The 18,494-nt window shown below is 51.3% G+C and overlaps 1 protein-coding gene across 3 annotated transcripts in view; it reads right to left on the bottom strand.

The window, feature by feature from the left end:
• Positions 1–18,494, bottom strand: part of SBNO2 (strawberry notch homolog 2) — a 45,516-nt gene that overhangs the window by 5,210 nt on the left and 21,812 nt on the right. For 2 of the 3 annotated variants that reach the window (XM_057377527.1, XM_057377529.1), the window contains 19 exons: positions 16,866–17,027; positions 13,310–13,402; positions 12,715–12,811; positions 12,354–12,514; positions 11,840–11,973; positions 11,202–11,292; positions 9,976–10,119; positions 9,350–9,467; positions 8,894–8,999; positions 7,819–7,972; positions 7,265–7,441; positions 6,393–6,490; positions 4,196–4,275; positions 3,115–3,312; positions 2,620–2,774; positions 2,120–2,251; positions 1,776–1,911; positions 937–1,049; positions 351–422 (listed from right to left, as the gene is read on the bottom strand). In XM_057377527.1, coding sequence (XP_057233510.1) covers positions 351–422; positions 937–1,049; positions 1,776–1,911; positions 2,120–2,251; positions 2,620–2,774; positions 3,115–3,312; positions 4,196–4,275; positions 6,393–6,490; positions 7,265–7,441; positions 7,819–7,972; positions 8,894–8,999; positions 9,350–9,467; positions 9,976–10,119; positions 11,202–11,292; positions 11,840–11,973; positions 12,354–12,514; positions 12,715–12,811; positions 13,310–13,402; positions 16,866–17,027 — 2,421 coding nt within the window. The remainder of the gene's footprint in view (positions 1–350; positions 423–936; positions 1,050–1,775; positions 1,912–2,119; positions 2,252–2,619; positions 2,775–3,114; positions 3,313–4,195; positions 4,276–6,392; positions 6,491–7,264; positions 7,442–7,818; positions 7,973–8,893; positions 9,000–9,349; positions 9,468–9,975; positions 10,120–11,201; positions 11,293–11,839; positions 11,974–12,353; positions 12,515–12,714; positions 12,812–13,309; positions 13,403–16,865; positions 17,028–18,494) is intronic. The other variant, XM_057377528.1, reaches the window with a different exon arrangement.

Consider the following 18,494-nt stretch of genomic DNA (forward strand, 5'->3'; position numbering starts at 1 on the left):
CTGAGCACTACAGAGAATGCTGTCACCCCAGGAAGGCCATGAACAAGGCAAGGGGACGCTGTGTCAGTGCCTCCTGTGCCACCAGGGGAACAGAACAGACCCCTCCCTGGGGGCAGAGGGTGGGGTGCCCTCCCCAGCTCCCCTTTCCCAGCCCCTGGTGGGAGCAGAGTCTCAATCTGACCATGACTGAGCCCGTGGCAGCCCGGGCTGGGTGCTAGGCTGGGTGCTAGGCTGGGTGCTAGACTGGGCTCTGCCTGCAGATGCCAGCAATGATCCTCCTGGCTCTGATTCCAGCTCCCTCTCCCAGCTCCTCCAACCCCCTCTCAGCCACGCTGTCCCTTCCCTGTCACCTTGTTCTCGAAGTTGTACTTGCTGAGGTCCCGGGACTCGGTGGCCCGTCGGTCCCCGTGAGTTAAGGCACCCTGGGAAGGCAGAGAAGCAAAAGATTCTTACTCRGAGCTGTTGCAAAACACCAGGGAGGGATGGGAAAAAGCAAGTCCAGAAATGTGCCATAGGGAGGCAGTGTTCCTCTGGAATACTGAGACTTGACCGAAGGATTCGGGGATTTATCAGAAGTGAAGAAAACGAAACAGAGGCAAACTGATTATTCTGTCAATTATTTCGTCAGCTTTTTGGGAATCATATGGGTGAATGCTCCAGTTACAGTGGGGGAATTCCAGCATCTGGAAGTGGGTTCTTGCTTCCCTGAAATCCCTTCCAACAACTCGGTTACATATCCTTCCTTTCACTTCCTTTCACTAAAAGAAAATGCTTCTTTTAGCATTTTAGAAGGATGCTAAAAGCCTTCTGAATTCCATAAATGGTGACACAATCCCCYCAATTACAGTGGTGGGAGCTCCTCAGAGGGAACCAGAGCCCTGTTGGGATCATGGGACATCTCTGGGATCACAGGGGATCTCTGCAGTGGGCACTCACCAGGCTCTCCAGGCGTTTGGCCACGATGGATGCAAACCTCCTCTCCCCTGCCAGCTCTGAGATGAGGAACACGTACTCGGGAGCAGAGACCTGGTTGGATCGGTGTGTTCGGCCTACAGGGACAGGGGACAGGGGTGGAACGGGGGGTTGGCATGGCCTGTCTGGAATGGGAATGTAAAAAGCCACATTTTTTCAAAAGTGTGGCTGTTTTTTTTCAAATACTCTTTAATTTGTTACTTCCTTTCTGTCCTTTACTTTAAGACTCTCTAGAAAGACATTGAGTATATGCTTCATTTACACGAGTTTTACTCGTCCAAAATATTTTTTACTTAAATCTAAAAAGGTCRTATCTTTCTGCAAACTTAGCAAGTCCCTTTGATCCAAGCTTAGCTGTAGGGGTATCTAYGCAAAACACAGGTGTGATCTCTCTGCTTTATAATTTGGTGCATGTAGAGGACAAGMAACAGAAAAGGAAGAACTGCTTTTCTCCCTCACTCCTTCTCTTTGGCTTCTGATAGTCTGACAAACCTCCAYRCTAATTTGTTTTAAAGGAACCCTAAGACTGAAGAAACACACATGCTTATTAGRTTTCATTGTGGCACAGTTTAGAAAATTGCATCTAGCAGAAAAGCCACGTAATGCCCACCTTGCTCACCCTGGGGAGTTCATCTTTGCCCCAGAGCTCTATAAACCCAGCTCTGCTGAGTCTCAGCGGCACCAGGGACTGTGGTTGTGGTTGTGCCTCTGTCCCCTCCCTTGCAGGGACATCTCCTAAATGCCACCACACCTGACCCTCCCAGGGCCCATCCCACTCTCAGAGGAGGTGACAATGTCCTCACCAAACTGCTGAATGGCTCGGTCAGCGCTCCAGGGCAGCTCCAGGGTCATGTGCACCCGGCGCTTCTGGTTCTTCACCCGTCTGTCTGCTTGGAGGGAGATCCCTGAGCTGGAGGCTTCTGAGATTATCGCTACGAGCTACAGGAGACATGAGTGACAACGCAGTGAGGCTCCTGGACACGTGTGAAACCAAACAGCTCCAGGTATTACAGCAGCCCCAGCCCACAAAAGGGACTTTGGAAAGCTTTGTCACCTTCCAGCAGGTCAAACCCACGGAGAGCTGCTGGCCTTTCYTCCACATCTCATTCAGTCCTAGGCAGTTTTTTGGAGCTCCAACCCAACTCACCTTTTCTCCCTGCATGAAACGCTCCTTCTCCTTCAGGTTGACGTGGTCGATGGAGAGCCCTTGCTCTGCACGGGACTCGAACACGACGGAGTTGTCGGGTCTGCGAACCACCCGTCCCTTCCTTCCTGTCATCTGCACACAGGAGAGAGGGGCTGCCTCAGGGGGGGACCCACACAGCCCAGTGAGGCCATCCAGTCCATCCCCAACAGCTTTTCCACATTGCCAGGGAGAGGAAACACTCTGCCAACAGGAATCTTCTTATTTTTAAATAGAAATTTTTCCCTGTGTGGGCACATGGCTGCCCCATCCCTGAAAGTGTCCAAGACTGGATGGGCTTGAAGCAATTTGGGAGAGTGGAAAGTGTCCCTGCCCATGTCAGAGGGATGGAATGAGACCATCTTAAAGGTCCCTTCACCCCCAAACCATTCATTCTGTGATTCTTCACTGCCCTCTTTCCCTGTCACCCAGAGCCACCAAAACACACCAACTGTGGGAAGTACCTCAGCCACRTTCTCTGGGCCCCCAAAGCAATCGATCAGTTCATCCAAGGTGTTGAGAGGTAGGTCTTTGCCCAGTGCTTTCACTTTTGCTAGGAGGTCCTGCTTCATCTTTTCAACCTTCAGCTCTCTCATGCCTTGCAGCACGTGTAAACTACCTGCAATGTAAAAGGSAAAAGTTTCGTGTTACCTGCTAACTGCACATCACAGAGAGGGAAAAAATTGTTCCCAGAGGGTTTCTGGGGTGCTGTTGATGGATAAAGGCACTGTGACCTGCAGTAAATGCTGACTATTCCCCCTGGGGAAAGAGCATACAGAGCAAACCCTTCCAGCTCGCTGATCATGGATCCACCCCACGAGCCCGAGTGTGACCATCAGGATAAAATCCAGGATCAGTGTGACCATCAGGATAAAATCCAGGATCACACGGCTGTCCCAAATCTCTGCAGGATCCACTGTCCCCCTCCCCAGCTGTCCCCATGTCACTGCCCCACTCACCCCTGTCCTCGCCGGTGCTGGACGTGGGATCCACACAGATGACATCGTCTGTCCCCAACAGGGACTCCGGGGATGAGGTGAAGTCGCTGTCCAGCCCCATGTCAGAGTCGGTGCTGCTGTCATCGCTGATCTTGATGACAACTGATTGGTCATAGGGGCCCCGCAGAACTTTGGGGCAGCGGCCCCTCTGCCGTCCTACTGCAAGGAGGGAGMGGTGTCACTGCACTGGCCCCGTGGGGCAGCAGGGCAGGACACAGAGGGACAGCTCAGAGACAGGAGGAGAAACCCCAAAACAGCTCAGACTGCCCCAAATGATAGGCCAGCCTTGGAAAAACAGAGCCTCTGAGATGGGGTGGCAGTTAGGGAGGGAGGCAGAGCAGGAAAGAGAAAGGGAGAGAGAGAAAGGAAGAGAGAGAAAGGAAGAACGAGGCGCTTCTGAGCAGGGCTGGAGCTGGCTGCACACATCAGGATGGAGATGTGGCTGGCTCTAAGCAGTGCCAGCTCCTCAGGGAAGGATTCCCAGGGCATTGCCTCCAGAGGAATGTGCAGCACACGGGAAGGTGCTGCTGTTTGGGATATTGTTTGCTCCTGAGCACAGCACAATGTGCCCTCRCTGCRTGAGAGGATTCACRGATCAGCTCCCAAACCTKCCAGTGCTGCTGCCCCCTCCTYCCCCTCTCCCMCATYCCACTGGAGGAGAAAYCYCAAAACTCTYCTTACTCRCAGCCACAACAAATAATTAGGTAGGGAAGTGATTTTTCCCCTGAGGAAACTTTAGGTAAGGGGTTGTGGAGAACCTCTCTTGCTGCAGGAGGGGCTCAGACACCAACCAGGCCTTGTGCCATCTGCCCCCAGCGTGGGTCGAGGGGAAGGGGCAGGGGAGGAAAAGGGGGGATGACCCAGAACTGCTGTGCTCTGGATGAAGGAGCAATGGGAGATGTGCAGGAAGGCAAACCAAAACCACAGAGAGCAGCAAAAAGCATGAAGTGGGGAAAAGGACAAAAGGCAGAGAAGCTGAGTGGCTGGGAGGGAGCAGCAGGRCAGGAGGCAGGGGCTGGGCTAGGAGTGAGGGAGCTCTTACGTTTTCTTTTGACAGGTCCTTTTTCTCTCTTTCTTTTGGTTGAAGGAAAGTGCTTCTGAATTAGTGACAGAAAGACGCCTCTGCAAGTAAGATGCAAAAATTTATTCCAGCTGCCAGGAATATGTGCCAGTTATCACATAGCAATGTGTGTTTGGGACAGCCCCACATTCCATGGAAGGGAGCTCAATCTACCCCATCCATGCCTCAGGCTCAACCAGSCCTTGGTAGAGAGTGGCTTTTGGATCTCCAGGTCATTTAAAAGCAACCAAGAGGGAGTTTTTAATGGGAAACACGACTTTGGGAAGCTGTTTCACCAAAAATCCAGTAAGGCCCAGTGTCCCAGCCCCTCTCCATGCCCATCCAACAAATGTGCTCCACCAAATCCTCCAACTCCTCAGCCWTGGGCCTGCTTCCCACAAAAACCAAGGGACAGACCATGGATCTGTAGTGGTTTTGAGTGAATGGAAGAGAAAAAAAATCAGAAAAGGTGAAAACCAAAGGTTTCTGCGGGCTTTTCTGTGAATCAAAGAGCAAATGTTTAAATGCTGACTGTGCGGATGAACCCCCAGAGCAACTGAGTGGTGCTGATTGAGCTCTGCTTGGAAAAAAAGCAACAAAAAACACCCCAAAACCCAAACATTGCAAGCAGCAGGTGAGAAGATGGACATGAMGACTCCTCTGGGTGAGAAAAGGGAGACTTGGGAAGTGGGGAGGGAGCTCCAGGACCCTCGGTGTGAGGGGCTGAAGGGGACAAGGACCACAGCYCCAAAGGGACAGAGCTCTGTGACCACAGTTCTGTGACACCAAGAATGGCCCCTTGTCCCTTGTGCTGGGGTGACCCAATGACCACTCACTCTGGAGCCTCCMGGCTGTGAAATTCCACTCATTTCCCGCACTCGCCCTCCCTGCAAACAGAGCCCTGGGCTGGAATCCACTCACAGGACTGTGTTTATTTTTAACCCCATTTCTCGGCATCTTTAAACCGCTCCTTCCCAGCATACTGCCCTCCAGAAATCCCCCGAAGTGCTGGAACACCAGGACACACATTTGGAGGCTGAGCAGATGCCAGGAGACACTCGGTGACCCGAACACAGAGCTCCTCTGGGAGTGGTGACAGTCACAGAGTGGGACCCCTGACAGACCCCTCCTCCTGCATTGCTCAGCCAGGGGTCACACCATCCTCTGGAGTGGATTTTCTGTGACATGGAAACCAATTCCATGGGACCAAGGAGCTGCCAGACCTGCCCTGTGCACTGTCACCAAACTGGATTTGGTTTTCAGGAATGGGCTGGAGGCAGAGGAGTGACACAGCTCAACCCAAACCCCCACCAAAGGGGGAGGAAAGCTCAGCCTAACCCAGCCTTGCACTGCCTCGGGCATCTCTCACTGCTCCCACCTGCAGCAGAAGTCACTTCAGAAGAAAACAGCTCTGCMGAAACACAACCCACGTGCCAGGTTTTTGCCTCCTGTCATGCAGGAACAGCCCCATTTTGGAAGGTGCAGAAAGGAAGGGGAGCAGGAGCCTCACTCTGTGCTGAATGAGTACAAATCCTGCTCCTGGCTGGTTCCTGCCACAGCCAGATCTCCTGTCAGCTGGGAATGACAGTCACACAACCAGGACACTGATCCTGCCTCATCTATGAGCTAAAAGCCAGCACTGGTGGATCTAAACTTTTCAGACCACTCCTCCCACTGCTGCCCCCTCACAGCATCATCCCAGCCTCTGCCACAACAGGGAACTCTTTTCTTCTGTGCCAAAAGCCTCGTTTTTCAGAGCCAGACCCACACAAACTACCTCTTAGATACCTTTCTGGCTCTCTTTCTGCCAATTTTACGTGTGTAAAGAGCAGGATCAGGCTTTTCCTGTAAGTCTGGACCACGAGATGCAGCTCATGCAGTCCCACTGAAGACACAGTGCCTCAAGGACCCACCTGAGTGTCTCACCTCCATGGGGAGGTGGACTCAAACTGCACTTCAAGACCATCAAACTGCACTTCAAGACCATCAAACTGCATTTCAAGACCATCAAACTGCACTTCAAGACCATCAAACTGCATTTCAAGACCATCAAAACTGCATTTCAAGACCATCAAAACTGCATTTCAAGACCTGCCAGTGTTTCATGTCCCAGTGCTCCTCCCACTCCTCCAGCCTCCCACACACCCCTCCCAAAGGAAAACAGAGATTTTAAACTCACTCTGCAGCAGAGACAAAGCAGTTGAGATGCCCATCGTTCTCATCCAGGACCTCCCTGGTGCGAGCCTCTCCCGTGGACTGCAGRCCGATGACGATGCACTGTGGGGACACGAGGGATGTGGGACATGAAGGATGGCACATTGAGGTGTCAGGGCACTGCACTGCCACAGGCTCGAGGCATTTCCCAGGCCCTTGACCCCTGGGTCAGGTAAATTTGTGCTGGGCCCATGGCAAAGCTCCTGAGAAAGAATTATCTTTTAAATCTTTCAGCACCCAACCCCACTGAGGTGACTCTGAGCACAGACCTCACTGATTGTGCCAGGGAGCTTCTACCTAAATTTTCCAAGGTGAAGAAAGGACAGAGCTGTATTTGAGGTGAAAGGTTTGGTACCTCTTCTAAAACTGTAGAATCACAGAATTCTACAAAACGTATTTGTAGAATCACAGAATTCTACCAAAAGTTGTTTGGGTTGGAAGAACCTTGAAGTTCATCTTGTTCCAAAGCTCCACAATAGACAGGGACACATTCACCAGCTCAGGTGGCTTCGTGCCCCATCCAACCTGGCCTTGAACACGAGCCAGAATCCCCTCCCAGCCCAGCCTGCTCATACAAACAGGAGACGAGACCACCTTAACTCCCCAGCATCATTCTCTGAAAATATTCAGAATATCAGAAACCCATAGCTGAGGTTCATATCTGGGATTTCACAGCTGGGGTTCAGAACTGGGGCTCAGAGCTTGCTGCACTTCACTCTGGAGAGAAATTAAACTTAAAAAGGTTTGGACGGGCTGCCGAGATAAGCAATGATGAACTCCCTTTGGTTGCAGATGACACAAGAGCCCAGGTCAGGATGGTGGGTGCTGCTGCCATACCTTGTTCCTGGCCAGCTCCTCCTGGGCCAGCTGCACRAGGCGCCGCACCTTGGCAGCGATGCAGAGGTATTTGAAGAAACGCTGGTGAGCCGACCAAAACTGACCCCACAGAGATTTCCGTGATTCCAGCCCCACGCAGTCAGCTGCCTGCTGGAACACCATCAAGGCCTCTGCCCACTGCAGATGATAGCAAGAAGAAGATCATTAATATTAATATCGTTAATATAATTTTCCATTGTCATTCCTGCCGTGCAGGAGGTGATTAGAACAGTCTGGGGGTTGATAATYTGATTTAGGATCAGCGTGCATCAGGATGAATGAGCACTGGTCATTCTCTCCAGCAGCACGATGCAGCTCTGGTTTGCAAATGTGGAACTTTCAAACACAAGCAAAAAAAGTGAAAGTTTCCTTTTACATCAGCTCAACACTGGGTACTACTTTTCCTTCTTATGTTTGAGGCCATGGCCGCATTTAGGGTCCCCAAACCCTCCCAAAAATCAGTGGCTGTGCCCAAAACCAGAGCTCAGCCTCTCTCCACAAGGGACCCAGCTCACCAGCTTGGCTGCCCTGTCGTAGACAGCCTTGTACTTCTCATCCAGAGGGATCTCCTCGATCCTGAAGGTCACCCCAGTGAAGCTGAGCTGCCGGGCGATGTACATCCCACTGACCTTCATGTCCATGGCCACGATCTCCATTGCACCCACTCCCCTGTGAGAGGACAACACTTGTTGGACCCAGCTCTGGTCCCCAGCTGTGAGTCCCAGTTGTGAAATCCCAGCTCTGAACCTCAGCTTTATAACCCCAGCTGTGAAATCCCAGCTCTGAACCCCAGCTTTATAACCCCAGTTGTGAAATCCCAGCTCTGAATCCCAGCTCTGTAACCCCAGTTCTGAACCCCAGCTCTGAAACCCCAGCTGTGAAATCCCAGGTATGAACCTCAGCTGTGGAATCCGAGCTTTGAGCCCCAGTTTTGAACCCCAGCTGTGAAATCACAGATATGAACCTCAGCTATAGAATCTGAACTTTAAGCCCCAGTTCTGAATTCCAGCTCTGAAACTCCAGCTGTGAAATCCCAGCTCTAAATTTCAGCTGTGGAATCCCAGCTCTGAGCCCCAGTTCTGAACCTCAGCTTTGGAATCCCAGCTCTGAAATCCCAGATATGAACCTCAGCTATAGAATCTGAACTTTAAGCCCCAGTTCTGAATCCCAGCTTTGAAATCCCAACTTTGGAACCCCAGCTGTAAACCCCAGCTCTGAAACCCCAATTGTAAACCCCACCTCTGAACCCCAGCTCTGAAACCCCAATTTTGTAAACCCCAGCTTTGAAACCCCAGCTGTGGAACCCCAGTTGTGAACTCCAGCTGTGAAACCCCCACCTGTAGGACCCCAAATGTTAAACCCAGCTCTAAAACTCCAGCTCTGAACCTCAGCTGTGGAACCCCAGCTCTGAAAACCCACCTGTGAACCCCAGCTTTGAAATTCCAGTTCTGAAACCCCACCAGTGAACCCCAGCTCTGAAACTCCAGCTGTGAGCTCCAGCTGTGGGACCCTCCCTCTGCCCYAGGGCAGCACCAGGCAGGTGTCCCTGCAGAACCAGCCCCTCCCCAGGCTCACACTGCCCACACTCACCTCTTCTCAATTGCRCTCAGGAAGTCATCGAAGGCTCGGAACGGGGTGCCCTCCCCCCAGATCCCCAGGCGGCTCATGTAAATCATGTTTTTTGGCTCTGAGGCACCTGTTGGGACAGGATTCACTGTCAGCAAACCCCCAGCACTTGGGAATCGTTGTGACTCAAGCAAAGAGAACACTGAAAAAGTTGTCATTGTGCTTTTGGAGAGCTTTTCCCTCCCTACACTGAGTGGGCAAACATCACCAAGACAGCACCAAACAGCTGGAACAGCYRGCCAGGAACAAGTTAAACTGGAGARAAATTAATCTGACCTGCCAAAAAGTCACAAGTAACATCAGTGATGGGGTTTGGGACAGATCTGAGCTCCTCTCTAGCCTGGCAGCACCACTGGATCTCACACCTCGGGGTGTCCCATCAGGTCACAGGGGACCTGCCACTCTCACAGAGCAGCTCACCTGTGGCACTGGCATAGACAACCCTTGCTCGAGGCAGTTTGTTCTGCAGGTCCAGCACTGCTTTGCCCATTTTGGTAGAGTTGGCGTTTTTGGCTTTGTGGCATTCATCAAACACAATCTGGAGGGGAGTGTYGGTTAAGGAGAAAGGATTTATTTCATCCCAGGCATGGGAGAGGACAGAAAATACAGCCCACTCTGATACTGAACAACCCRTCCCAGTATCGACAGGACTGACTCATGGCTCACACATGGAATCTRCTGCGTTTGCCCAGCCCTGTGCTCTTCAGACCCGAAGTCATCCACCCCTCCCTCTCCCTTCACCTCCAAGGTGTGTCTTGTCTTGTAATACCGACAGAGAGGAATGCTGAAAAGGTTAATCCCAGCTGCTTCTTCTTCCCCTCCTCCTCTTAACTGCATCCTGGGAGGAGGAGGAGGAGGAGGAGATCAGAGTGTGGGGGATTCCTGTCTCCTGCAGGCACTGGAGTCAGGCACAGGCTGCTCCCTGTGACTTCACACAGCCCCAAGCTCTTTGTTCCTCGCTGAAGCACAATCACAAGCAGCAGTTCCTCTCTCTCTCTCTCTATTTCTCAACTTTTTGGTCATTTTGGTTTTTCTTTTAAGGATACAACTCCCTCAAAGTTTTCCCTGCACCACTCCAAAATCTGTTTTAAGCGTGTCCTGTGCTGTCCCCCGGCCTGGCTTTCRCCGATCAGCGCCGAGTAGGTGGCGAAGAGGACTCCTTCTGAGGTAGCTGTGTCACCGTATTTAATCTGCAGGAAAAGGGGCAGGAGCACACACACACACTGTGATCACTGTCCCCAACATGTCACACTCATCCCTGCCCACACTCAGTGCCACCGAGTGCCCACGGCCGTGCTGGACGCAAATCCCCGCTCCCAAAAACAAATCCCAGCCRGAGCTCAGAACAGGCAAAAAGCTGCTGGTGGCTGATGTCTTCAGCATTTGTGTTTGGCACTGAGACATGGTGATGACAGGGACTGCAAATGCCTGGAGAAGTGCCCCAGCCAATGTGTCAGCACATCTGGAAGCCTGTGGTGAACCGTGGGGACATCAATTTTCTGGCAAAAGAAAGCTTCCTTTTTTTTTTTTTAAACAACGCTTTGGAGTCTGTCATTGCTTTGACCCCTCCTGTCTGTTTTAATTCCTTCTGGAAAATTGTTTTCTCTTTGACTCCAGGTGAGATTGTTGCCTGTCTCACTGCCGTGCATCCCACGTGTAATGAAATACAAAGTAGGCAGGAAAACCCTGGTCCCAAGCTGAGTAAAGTTCCATTTGAAATCTTTTGGGGCTGAAAACAAAATCTYTTTCACTCTCTCAGTGGAGCACATTCAGAGGTGTCAGACACCTGTGGTTTCTATGGACTTTGTAAGAGCTGGTTGTTCAATACCAGTAAAACCAGAGCAGAGGATTTAAGTGAACTGGGAGACACTGGGTAGACTCAAACTCAGACCATGACAGACACCAGTCTGGGCATCTCTGTGCTCCCTAAACACTCTGAGAAGTGATTYCATGAGCCAGCACTGGGAACAGAGCTGTTCTCTCCACAGGATTCCTTGGGAATGGTGAAGAAAGCTCCATCTCTGCTGCACTTGCACTTGCCTGGAGACACTTCCCACTCCCTGCAGGGAACAGCTCTGTGCTCCCTGTGCAGCTCCACAACAAAAATAGCTGGAGCCCCGAGTGGGAAGAGCTGGCTGGGAGGAGGGAACACAAACTGAGTGGGAAGAGSTGGCTGGGAGGAGGGAACAGAGGCTCTGCTGCTGCCTGAGCCTCGTCCTGCACGGGCAGAGGTGACGCTGCTCCACGTGCTGGGGCAAAACTCCTCTCCTACCTTGTTCAGAGCATGCACAGGAATGTGGGAGGCCTCGATGTCCTTMAGGTCCCTCTCAGCATCGTACTTGAGATCGTTGGAGACGCTGAACCTGCGAAGGAAGGAGATTTGGGGTGGTTATCTCCCCCTCCCCAGCAGTTGGGGCTGGGTATGTCCCCAGGGAGCTCAGGGCACACGGTGATTAACAGCTCTGGTGATTAACAGCTCTGACTAAAGCAGGAGGAGCTGTGCAGAGCTGTCACATCTCCCCCTGCCCACACACCCCAATGTGAGACCCAACAGCCCCTCGGCACAGGCTGTGATCTGCAGCAAAGCCCCATTTTCCTGGCTCTGCACCCGGGAAGCCCAGGAACAATCCTCCAACACTCCAGGGAGAGCAGGGCCAGGCTCCACATCTCACCCCAAGGAGCAYAAAACCTGCTATTTCACAGTGACTCATTCTCCATCACTGCTGCAGGGGGAATATTCCCATCTCACAGGCAGCAGTCAGGCACTGAGAGGTGGAAATGACTTACCCAAGGCCACAGCATGACTCAACTCTACAGCCAACATCAGCACGAAGGAATTCCTTATTTCTAGATCCAAACTAACTCCAAGTCTTACGGGAAAAGAGGGGAAAAAAAACCCCAACGACTTACCACAGAGCTTTTTTCCTCCCTTTAAGAAAATTCTCAAAGATGATGCCCGCAACAGTCCTGCCCTTTCCAACTCCAGCACCATCACCAATGAGGAACCCAGCTCGCTGCCCATTGGGCAATAAAACTTCATGTTGCTGCAAAATCAAGAAGAAAACTGAAAATTAAACTAGGTTTGCCTTTGCTGATTGCTTTGGTGTGAGCACCACTTAACCCTTTTACACATCCCACAGATGCACATGCAAACGACAGCAGGAAAGGTCAGGGGTTGTGGCCAAGATCACAAGTGGCAGTTCATGGGAAAGGCCYCCAAAATGTAAAGCCTTCTTTTTTAAAGCAAGAAAAGTGCAAGGTTCTTGCCTCTTTGGGAAACAGACCCCACAGAAGCCACAGAACTCYTCAAAAGGCATTTAAAATGCCAAAGGAATTACACACGAATCGCAGTTATTTGAAAACACACGTGAACACCTATCCCTGCAAGAAGCAGGTCCCTTCAGCTGTGAGACACCTGAGGTACCTGGCAGGCGTAGATGATGGCTTCCAGCTGTAGTGCAGACAGGGAGCCTTTGTCAGCCACGGARTGGGGCAGGGAAAGGCTGTAGGTGATGTCAGGAGGGGGGACGCTGGACAGGGTGCTCGTCTCCACCACCAGGTCAGGGTGGTGCTTCCCAATCTTGGCTAAACACAACACAACACAACACAGGCAAGTCAAGGTTTTTACTCCCAGGGGCACCTCAGAGCTCATCAACCAGCCACAGCCCCGGGCACTGTAGGGTTTTCCTGGAAAACCACAAGCCTGGGAGGTGCCACGGCAAACCCACAATTAAATTAGGTTGGTCCACAATGGATTTAGAGGAACTTCCCATGGCAGTACTCACACTTTGAAGGGATATATTCTGCATAGGTCTCTGTGTGCCCCAGCTCTTCTGTTTCTTCCTCCTCACCTTCATCTTCCTCCTCTGGAGGAGCCTGAGACTGAAGAGGAGCAACATTGACCCAATRTTAATGTTCTTGCTGAGCTACAGACACGTGTGGTGCTGTGCCCTGTCACAAACTGTCACTGAAACCATCCCCCAAAGCCACAAACCCCCCAAAACCACAATCCATCTCATTCCCAGGCTAAGGAAAGCCATCAGTGGGAGCCCACCCCAGGGGCTGTAAGAGCATCTCATTGCCTGGTCCTCACCAAACTGGGCAAAGATGTTTGCACCACTTTTGGGATGGGCTGTGGGGTCCTGTGAATCCTGCCCAGTTGTGCCCTCACCTGCCCTGACCCAACTTTACACCACAGCAAAGTCCTGAGAGCCCAAAGTGTCCCTTAACACATTTTCCCTCTGGGAAATAAAACACACTGCTGGGAAAGTGTGTCTGAGTTTCTTGGTGTCTGAGTTTCTTGTCTCAGAAAGGGAAAAAGGTCAGAACTGCTATTCCCGGCACTGGGATGTCACCAGAGTGTCCCACTGAGGCTCTCACCTGGTAGCTGATGAGGAGAGGGGTGTTGGGGACATCAAGAACGTGGTCACCAGAGCTGTTCAGGCCAGGGAACGATGTGCTGTGGGAGAACAGCTGCAACACAAAAGGTGCAGGTGAGGAAGGGCAAACATGGAAATGCATCATTGATGATCCTCGGACTCTGTGATCCCTGGACCATGCAGGAGAGAGCTCCCAAGACACTCGGGGMTGAGGAGATCCTGTGTCTGCTCCCACACAAACAAATTGACCCTGGAATTTCCCGACAGAGAGCAAGGTCAGGCCAGCAGCTCGTGTGGCATCCAAAGCCATCAGCAAATCCAACAGCAGCACCACTCCAAGTTCACAGCCTGTGCAGAGCTCCAGGCTCAACAACAGACCCGTGCTCCACCAGCAGCAGAGAAAGATGGGAAGTTCTTAGGCATAAACACTCCTATTTTTAAATAAAATTGAAAAAAAAATAAAAAAAAAGAAGAAGAAAGAAAAAAAACCCACCCTCCATTCCTGGAAGCCTGAGTCAGAATTACCAGAAGGAAGCTGGACAGAAGAACTGTTTTCAGTGCCAGCAAATCTGGAGAGCAGGTGAAACATCCCCACCTACAAATCCAAGCTCAGTTTGGGCTCGGACAGGAGAAAGGCTCGGAGCTGCTGGAAGGGCAGGATGTGCTCTCACAGCTCCAGCAGCAARGGAACAAATGCAGGGCTGGGTTTGCATCACTCAATCCCCAAAGCACAAACCTCTGCTGTCCTGACCCAGCTCTGGCACTCAGGGAATTGCAGAGGAAGCAACAGGAACYTTGGCTGTTCAGAGTGTTCAAAAACCACCCACATAGGTGAGAATGTGCTGCGAGGGCCAAAGCAGGTGGGACCAGCAGCTGCAGTGGGAGATGGATCATCACCTGTACAATTCCTGCCYTCACCTCACCTCCTGGTTTGATTTTCTCTTCCCTCTGTGCTAAGGACATCCAGAGAAGAGGAATACAGGGCTGGGAACAGGAGAGAGWCTGACAATTGCACAATCACTTTTTCCCTCTCTGCATTTTTCTCCGTTTTGTCCCACCTTGCCATGACTTCTCTGGAAAGGGAATCAGCCCCACGTGGCTGCCAAGCCAAACCCTCTATGAGTAAAACCCTTCCCTGGGTTCTGAGCTACAAAAAAACTGCATCAGCAGCTCACAAATTCCAGTCACAGGCTGTGCTTCCCAGCCTTAAAAAACACTGGGAATGTGTGAGATGGATGACAGAAAACACAATGTATGACAGGGACTATTTTTAAAAGGTTATTTCACAGCTTCATTACAATCRAAGCTGTTTTGTCTGCTGCTCCTGCAAATATTTCACAGGGTGGCAGCTCCTCCCTGTTTGCCCATTCCTGASTGATAAACAGAGCCAAAATATCAGATCCAGCTCCATTCCTTGGGGCAACAGGYACATAGGGGCAGCTCTGCATCCAGCCCTTTCCACTTTGATCCCAAAGCTCAGTGCTGACACCTGGATTCTCAGTGAGCTGGGAATGTTTATTTTTAAAGAGGACAAAGCAAAAGGCTGGGATCCTGTACCTGGGATCCACAGGTGGGTGTCCCAAAGGATGTATCCAGCTTCACTCCTGGGATGTCTCATGTATCAGAACTGTGAGAGATTGATGTTCCTGCTCTGCCTGGATCTTTGGGATGAAAGTTCTGGGAAAAACTACACTCCTGATAACCCAGCAGTGGGCTGTGGGTCTGAGATGGCTGCACAGCCACTCTGTGATGTTCCATCACTGCAGCTCAGTGACTGCTCTAACTGCTCAAAAGCCAAAATTCTGCAATCTGGTRGAAAACTATGATGGTGTGATGATGTGGGGAGGGACAGGGAGAGATAATCTAAACTGCTGATAACCCACAGTGATGTGCAGAGGCCGATGATGAGTCAATTTGACAATCCTTCCACCCAGTGGCCCCATCCACTGTGCCACTTCCATGCAAAAATGAAACCAAAATCTCCTGTCCAGGCTGCACCTCACTGACACCACCTCAGGAAATGTTACTCAGTTAAAAAACARCCCAAAAAGTAACAACCCCTCCCCGACTGCCTCAGAAAACACAGATAAGACAACATTTAAAATTAGCTGGAGATTCCTTTCCAAGGGAAGTCRTTTATAAATGGAATTCCAAGGAGTTAATTGGCCTTATCTGAGCCCAAGTGCTCAGCAGGACACAAGGGGCGAGGGCAGGACGTGAGGAACAGCATGGGAGAGGGACAGGGACAAGGAACAGCACAGGGTCAGGGACTCTGCTGGAGATGCTGCTGTGTTCAGAGTCTCACACTTACACAACGTTTATTTCTCCCTTGTTTTCTTCATGCATTTCCCAATAATTTTTTGTCATGCACTCCACAGGCAAAATCTCCAGGTTTTTCTAGACATTGAATGTCTCAATGTTCAAATGTTTGGAAACAGAACATCACAGAACCATTCCTGCAGGGATTTGGAATACAAAAAACCCAACAATTCTACGAGAACAGGAGCAATGTGGCACATGGCTTCTCTTTTTGYCTTGTATCTGCTTTTCAGCATTTTTAACCATTGAATTTGCAAGCCTGGGATGTCTGCAGCCCTTTCTTGCGTTCCAATAGCTCAGCTCTCTTCCTGCTGCCTCAAGCTGCAAGTTCCAACYGGTCTGAGGCTTGCAGACTGCTCAGAGAAGCACAGTCAGAGACACAGAGCACAGCAGAGCCTCAAAATGCAGCAGAGACCACCCCAGTTGCCTCCTGGGGAAGCCACTTTGGGTGTTTTTTCCCTTCATTCTTCCTAAGAGAGTGGGTCAGGCTGGGTGRGCACTGGTGAGAGCTGAAAATCAGATCCAGTGGGTGAGGATGGCTCCAAAAATCCCCARAGCCAGCTGGTGCCCGTGGTGCCCATGTCAGTCCCTCAGCTGAGGCAGAGCAGAGGGCAAAGGGCTGGAGAAAATGCCCCAAAATGCYCACAACCAGGTACTGGGAGATCCCACACCCTGGAAAACTTTGGGATGTAGAAGCTTGCAGGGACATGGACTCACAAAGTAAACACAAACGATGAGTCTTAAGCTGAGGCAGTTTTTTAGTCATTGTAACTGAAATATTTGCCCTGGAGAACAAACAAATGGTGCTGCTGCTCTGCAGGGAGCAGTTAATGATCCATGTCAGGGTGGTTTTCCTGGAGTCCATCCCTCCAGCACTCCCAAGCACCCTGGACCTGATGGATGTTTTAGGGATACATCCTGCTTGGGATGCACCTACCTGCCAGGTAGAAAAGAACCTTTTCTCCTGCTGCCAGGAGAAAGAACCAGTGCCTGCACTGCACTCTGGAAGTGCATGAATCCCTCTGAGAGGAATTTAATTCCCAGGGGATTAAACACCTGCCAACACTTCACCCATTCCCTCCTCCACTGAAGGTGGTAACAGTGGAATAACATCACCACACCTCAAACTCCACCTAAAGGAGCTGAGCTGGTTTCTCAATTCCTTGGTGAAACCCTTGTGGAATGAATTCTGAGGTACCTCCTGTCTGCTGGGAGGATGGGAAAAGAGCAGCCCCTACCTCATTCTGGTTCTGCTGCGACGTGTCCACATCCCATAGTGTTGGCACGTGGTTCAGGCTGTCAGCGGTCAGGAAATCCTTGGGATCCACGATGTTGGAGAGGGAATCCGAGGGGGAGCGGAAGAGGGGGTTGTTGGAGAGCTCATCGAGGTAAGAAGAATCCTGGAACAGAGACATGGCCATGGTTGGAGGAGGTGGGATGAGAGCAGAGAGCTCATTTCTTGCTCAGCCAGCAAGTTCTAATTCCTCGCTGTGCAACGAGCGGCTCCGTTATTTCGCGCTCCACAAATCTCAGAAATTACCCTGGAACTGAGGACACGCTCYGAGGCGCTGTTTGAAAATCTGCTTCTTGAAAAAAGCAGGAAAAGCCCTGGCTGGGAGTGTGGGTAACACTGTCAAGGCTGACTCGGGCTGTGCACATCCCTGCACACGGAGCTGGATGGAGAGGAACATCCAACAAGGTATTGCTCAGCTGCGCTCTGTGTTTGATTAGAAATGCTGCTGAGGGGTGCAAAGCTTCAGCCTGATCACAAAGAACTCCGARATCTCATTCATGTGCAGAGGCCCACACAGACTGAGCTACACCCGATCACAACGTGCCTGTTTCATGGTTATTTCCAGCACAGCGTTACCTGGAGCCTGCAGGAAACATTCCTCTCCTCCTGGCAGGTTCTGCACACACAGGGGAAGGAGTGCTGGTGTCACCTGGATTTGCATCTCGGTAAATCCAGGCAGATCTGCCAGTCCTCTTTCCAAAGKCCAGCCCCAACACAGACAAGGATTGTGTTTCAGCAACAGGGACCAGCTCTGCCCTTGCTCTTTTTCTGGTGACTGGGCTGGATGGTTTGCAACTGTTTTATTTGGTGCCAGCCCAGTGATGCTGTTGATTTGAGCYACAAAGAGTCTGGCTCAGAAAAAGCCATCAATCCCCAGTCTGGTTTCCCCATTTCAAGTGGCAAGAACCAAAAGCCAATGAGCCCTTGCTCTACACCCTTCGCTGCAGCACTGATCCCTACCCTTTCCCCAGCTCCATCCCATCAYSWCAGCCCTCCTMCTACACCAAACAGCATTTTCAAACTTTGCCAAAGCAGAGAAACTTTGCTGTTAATTAAGAGCAACTTCCAGCACCAAACTCCAGCAGTCAGATCCAGCCAGAGCTGAGCATCTGTCCCCRAGGGAAGGGCTGAAGGACAATTTGGATCAGTCGTGGTGGCCCCACAGGCTCTGCCAACACAAGGTGGGTCTGTGGTTCCTCAGCACAGAGCACCAGGGTCACCCACCATTCTGCTGCCAGCAGAGCCATGGCTGCTACAGGAGGAATCGCTGCTCACTTCCAGTAAAGGGCCAATTTCCCACTAGAGGCAGAAAGGCAGCCAAAGACTCTTAAAAGTCACTTAGCCCTGCCTGACATAAACCCAYGAGCAGCTGAGCCTCGCCGTGCTGTTCCCAAGGGCTTCAGGCCAAGAGCTGGGTCAAACCCCCCTGATTGCTATGAAAAGTTAAGGGTTTGTAGTGTTTAAATCACTGAGACACGTTCCCTTCCCCTTCTTCCCAGGGATGTCTCCTTTGGGCAGTGATGGAGCCATCAGTGCGGGTGCTGGAAGCACTCCAGCAATGGCAGGTGTGATG

The sequence above is a fragment of the Malurus melanocephalus genome, unplaced genomic scaffold (genome assembly GCF_030028575.1).
Source record: "Malurus melanocephalus ecotype Western Australia unplaced genomic scaffold, MMel_1.1 scaffold_318, whole genome shotgun sequence".
In the NCBI taxonomy this organism is placed as follows: Eukaryota; Metazoa; Chordata; class Aves; order Passeriformes; family Maluridae; genus Malurus; species Malurus melanocephalus.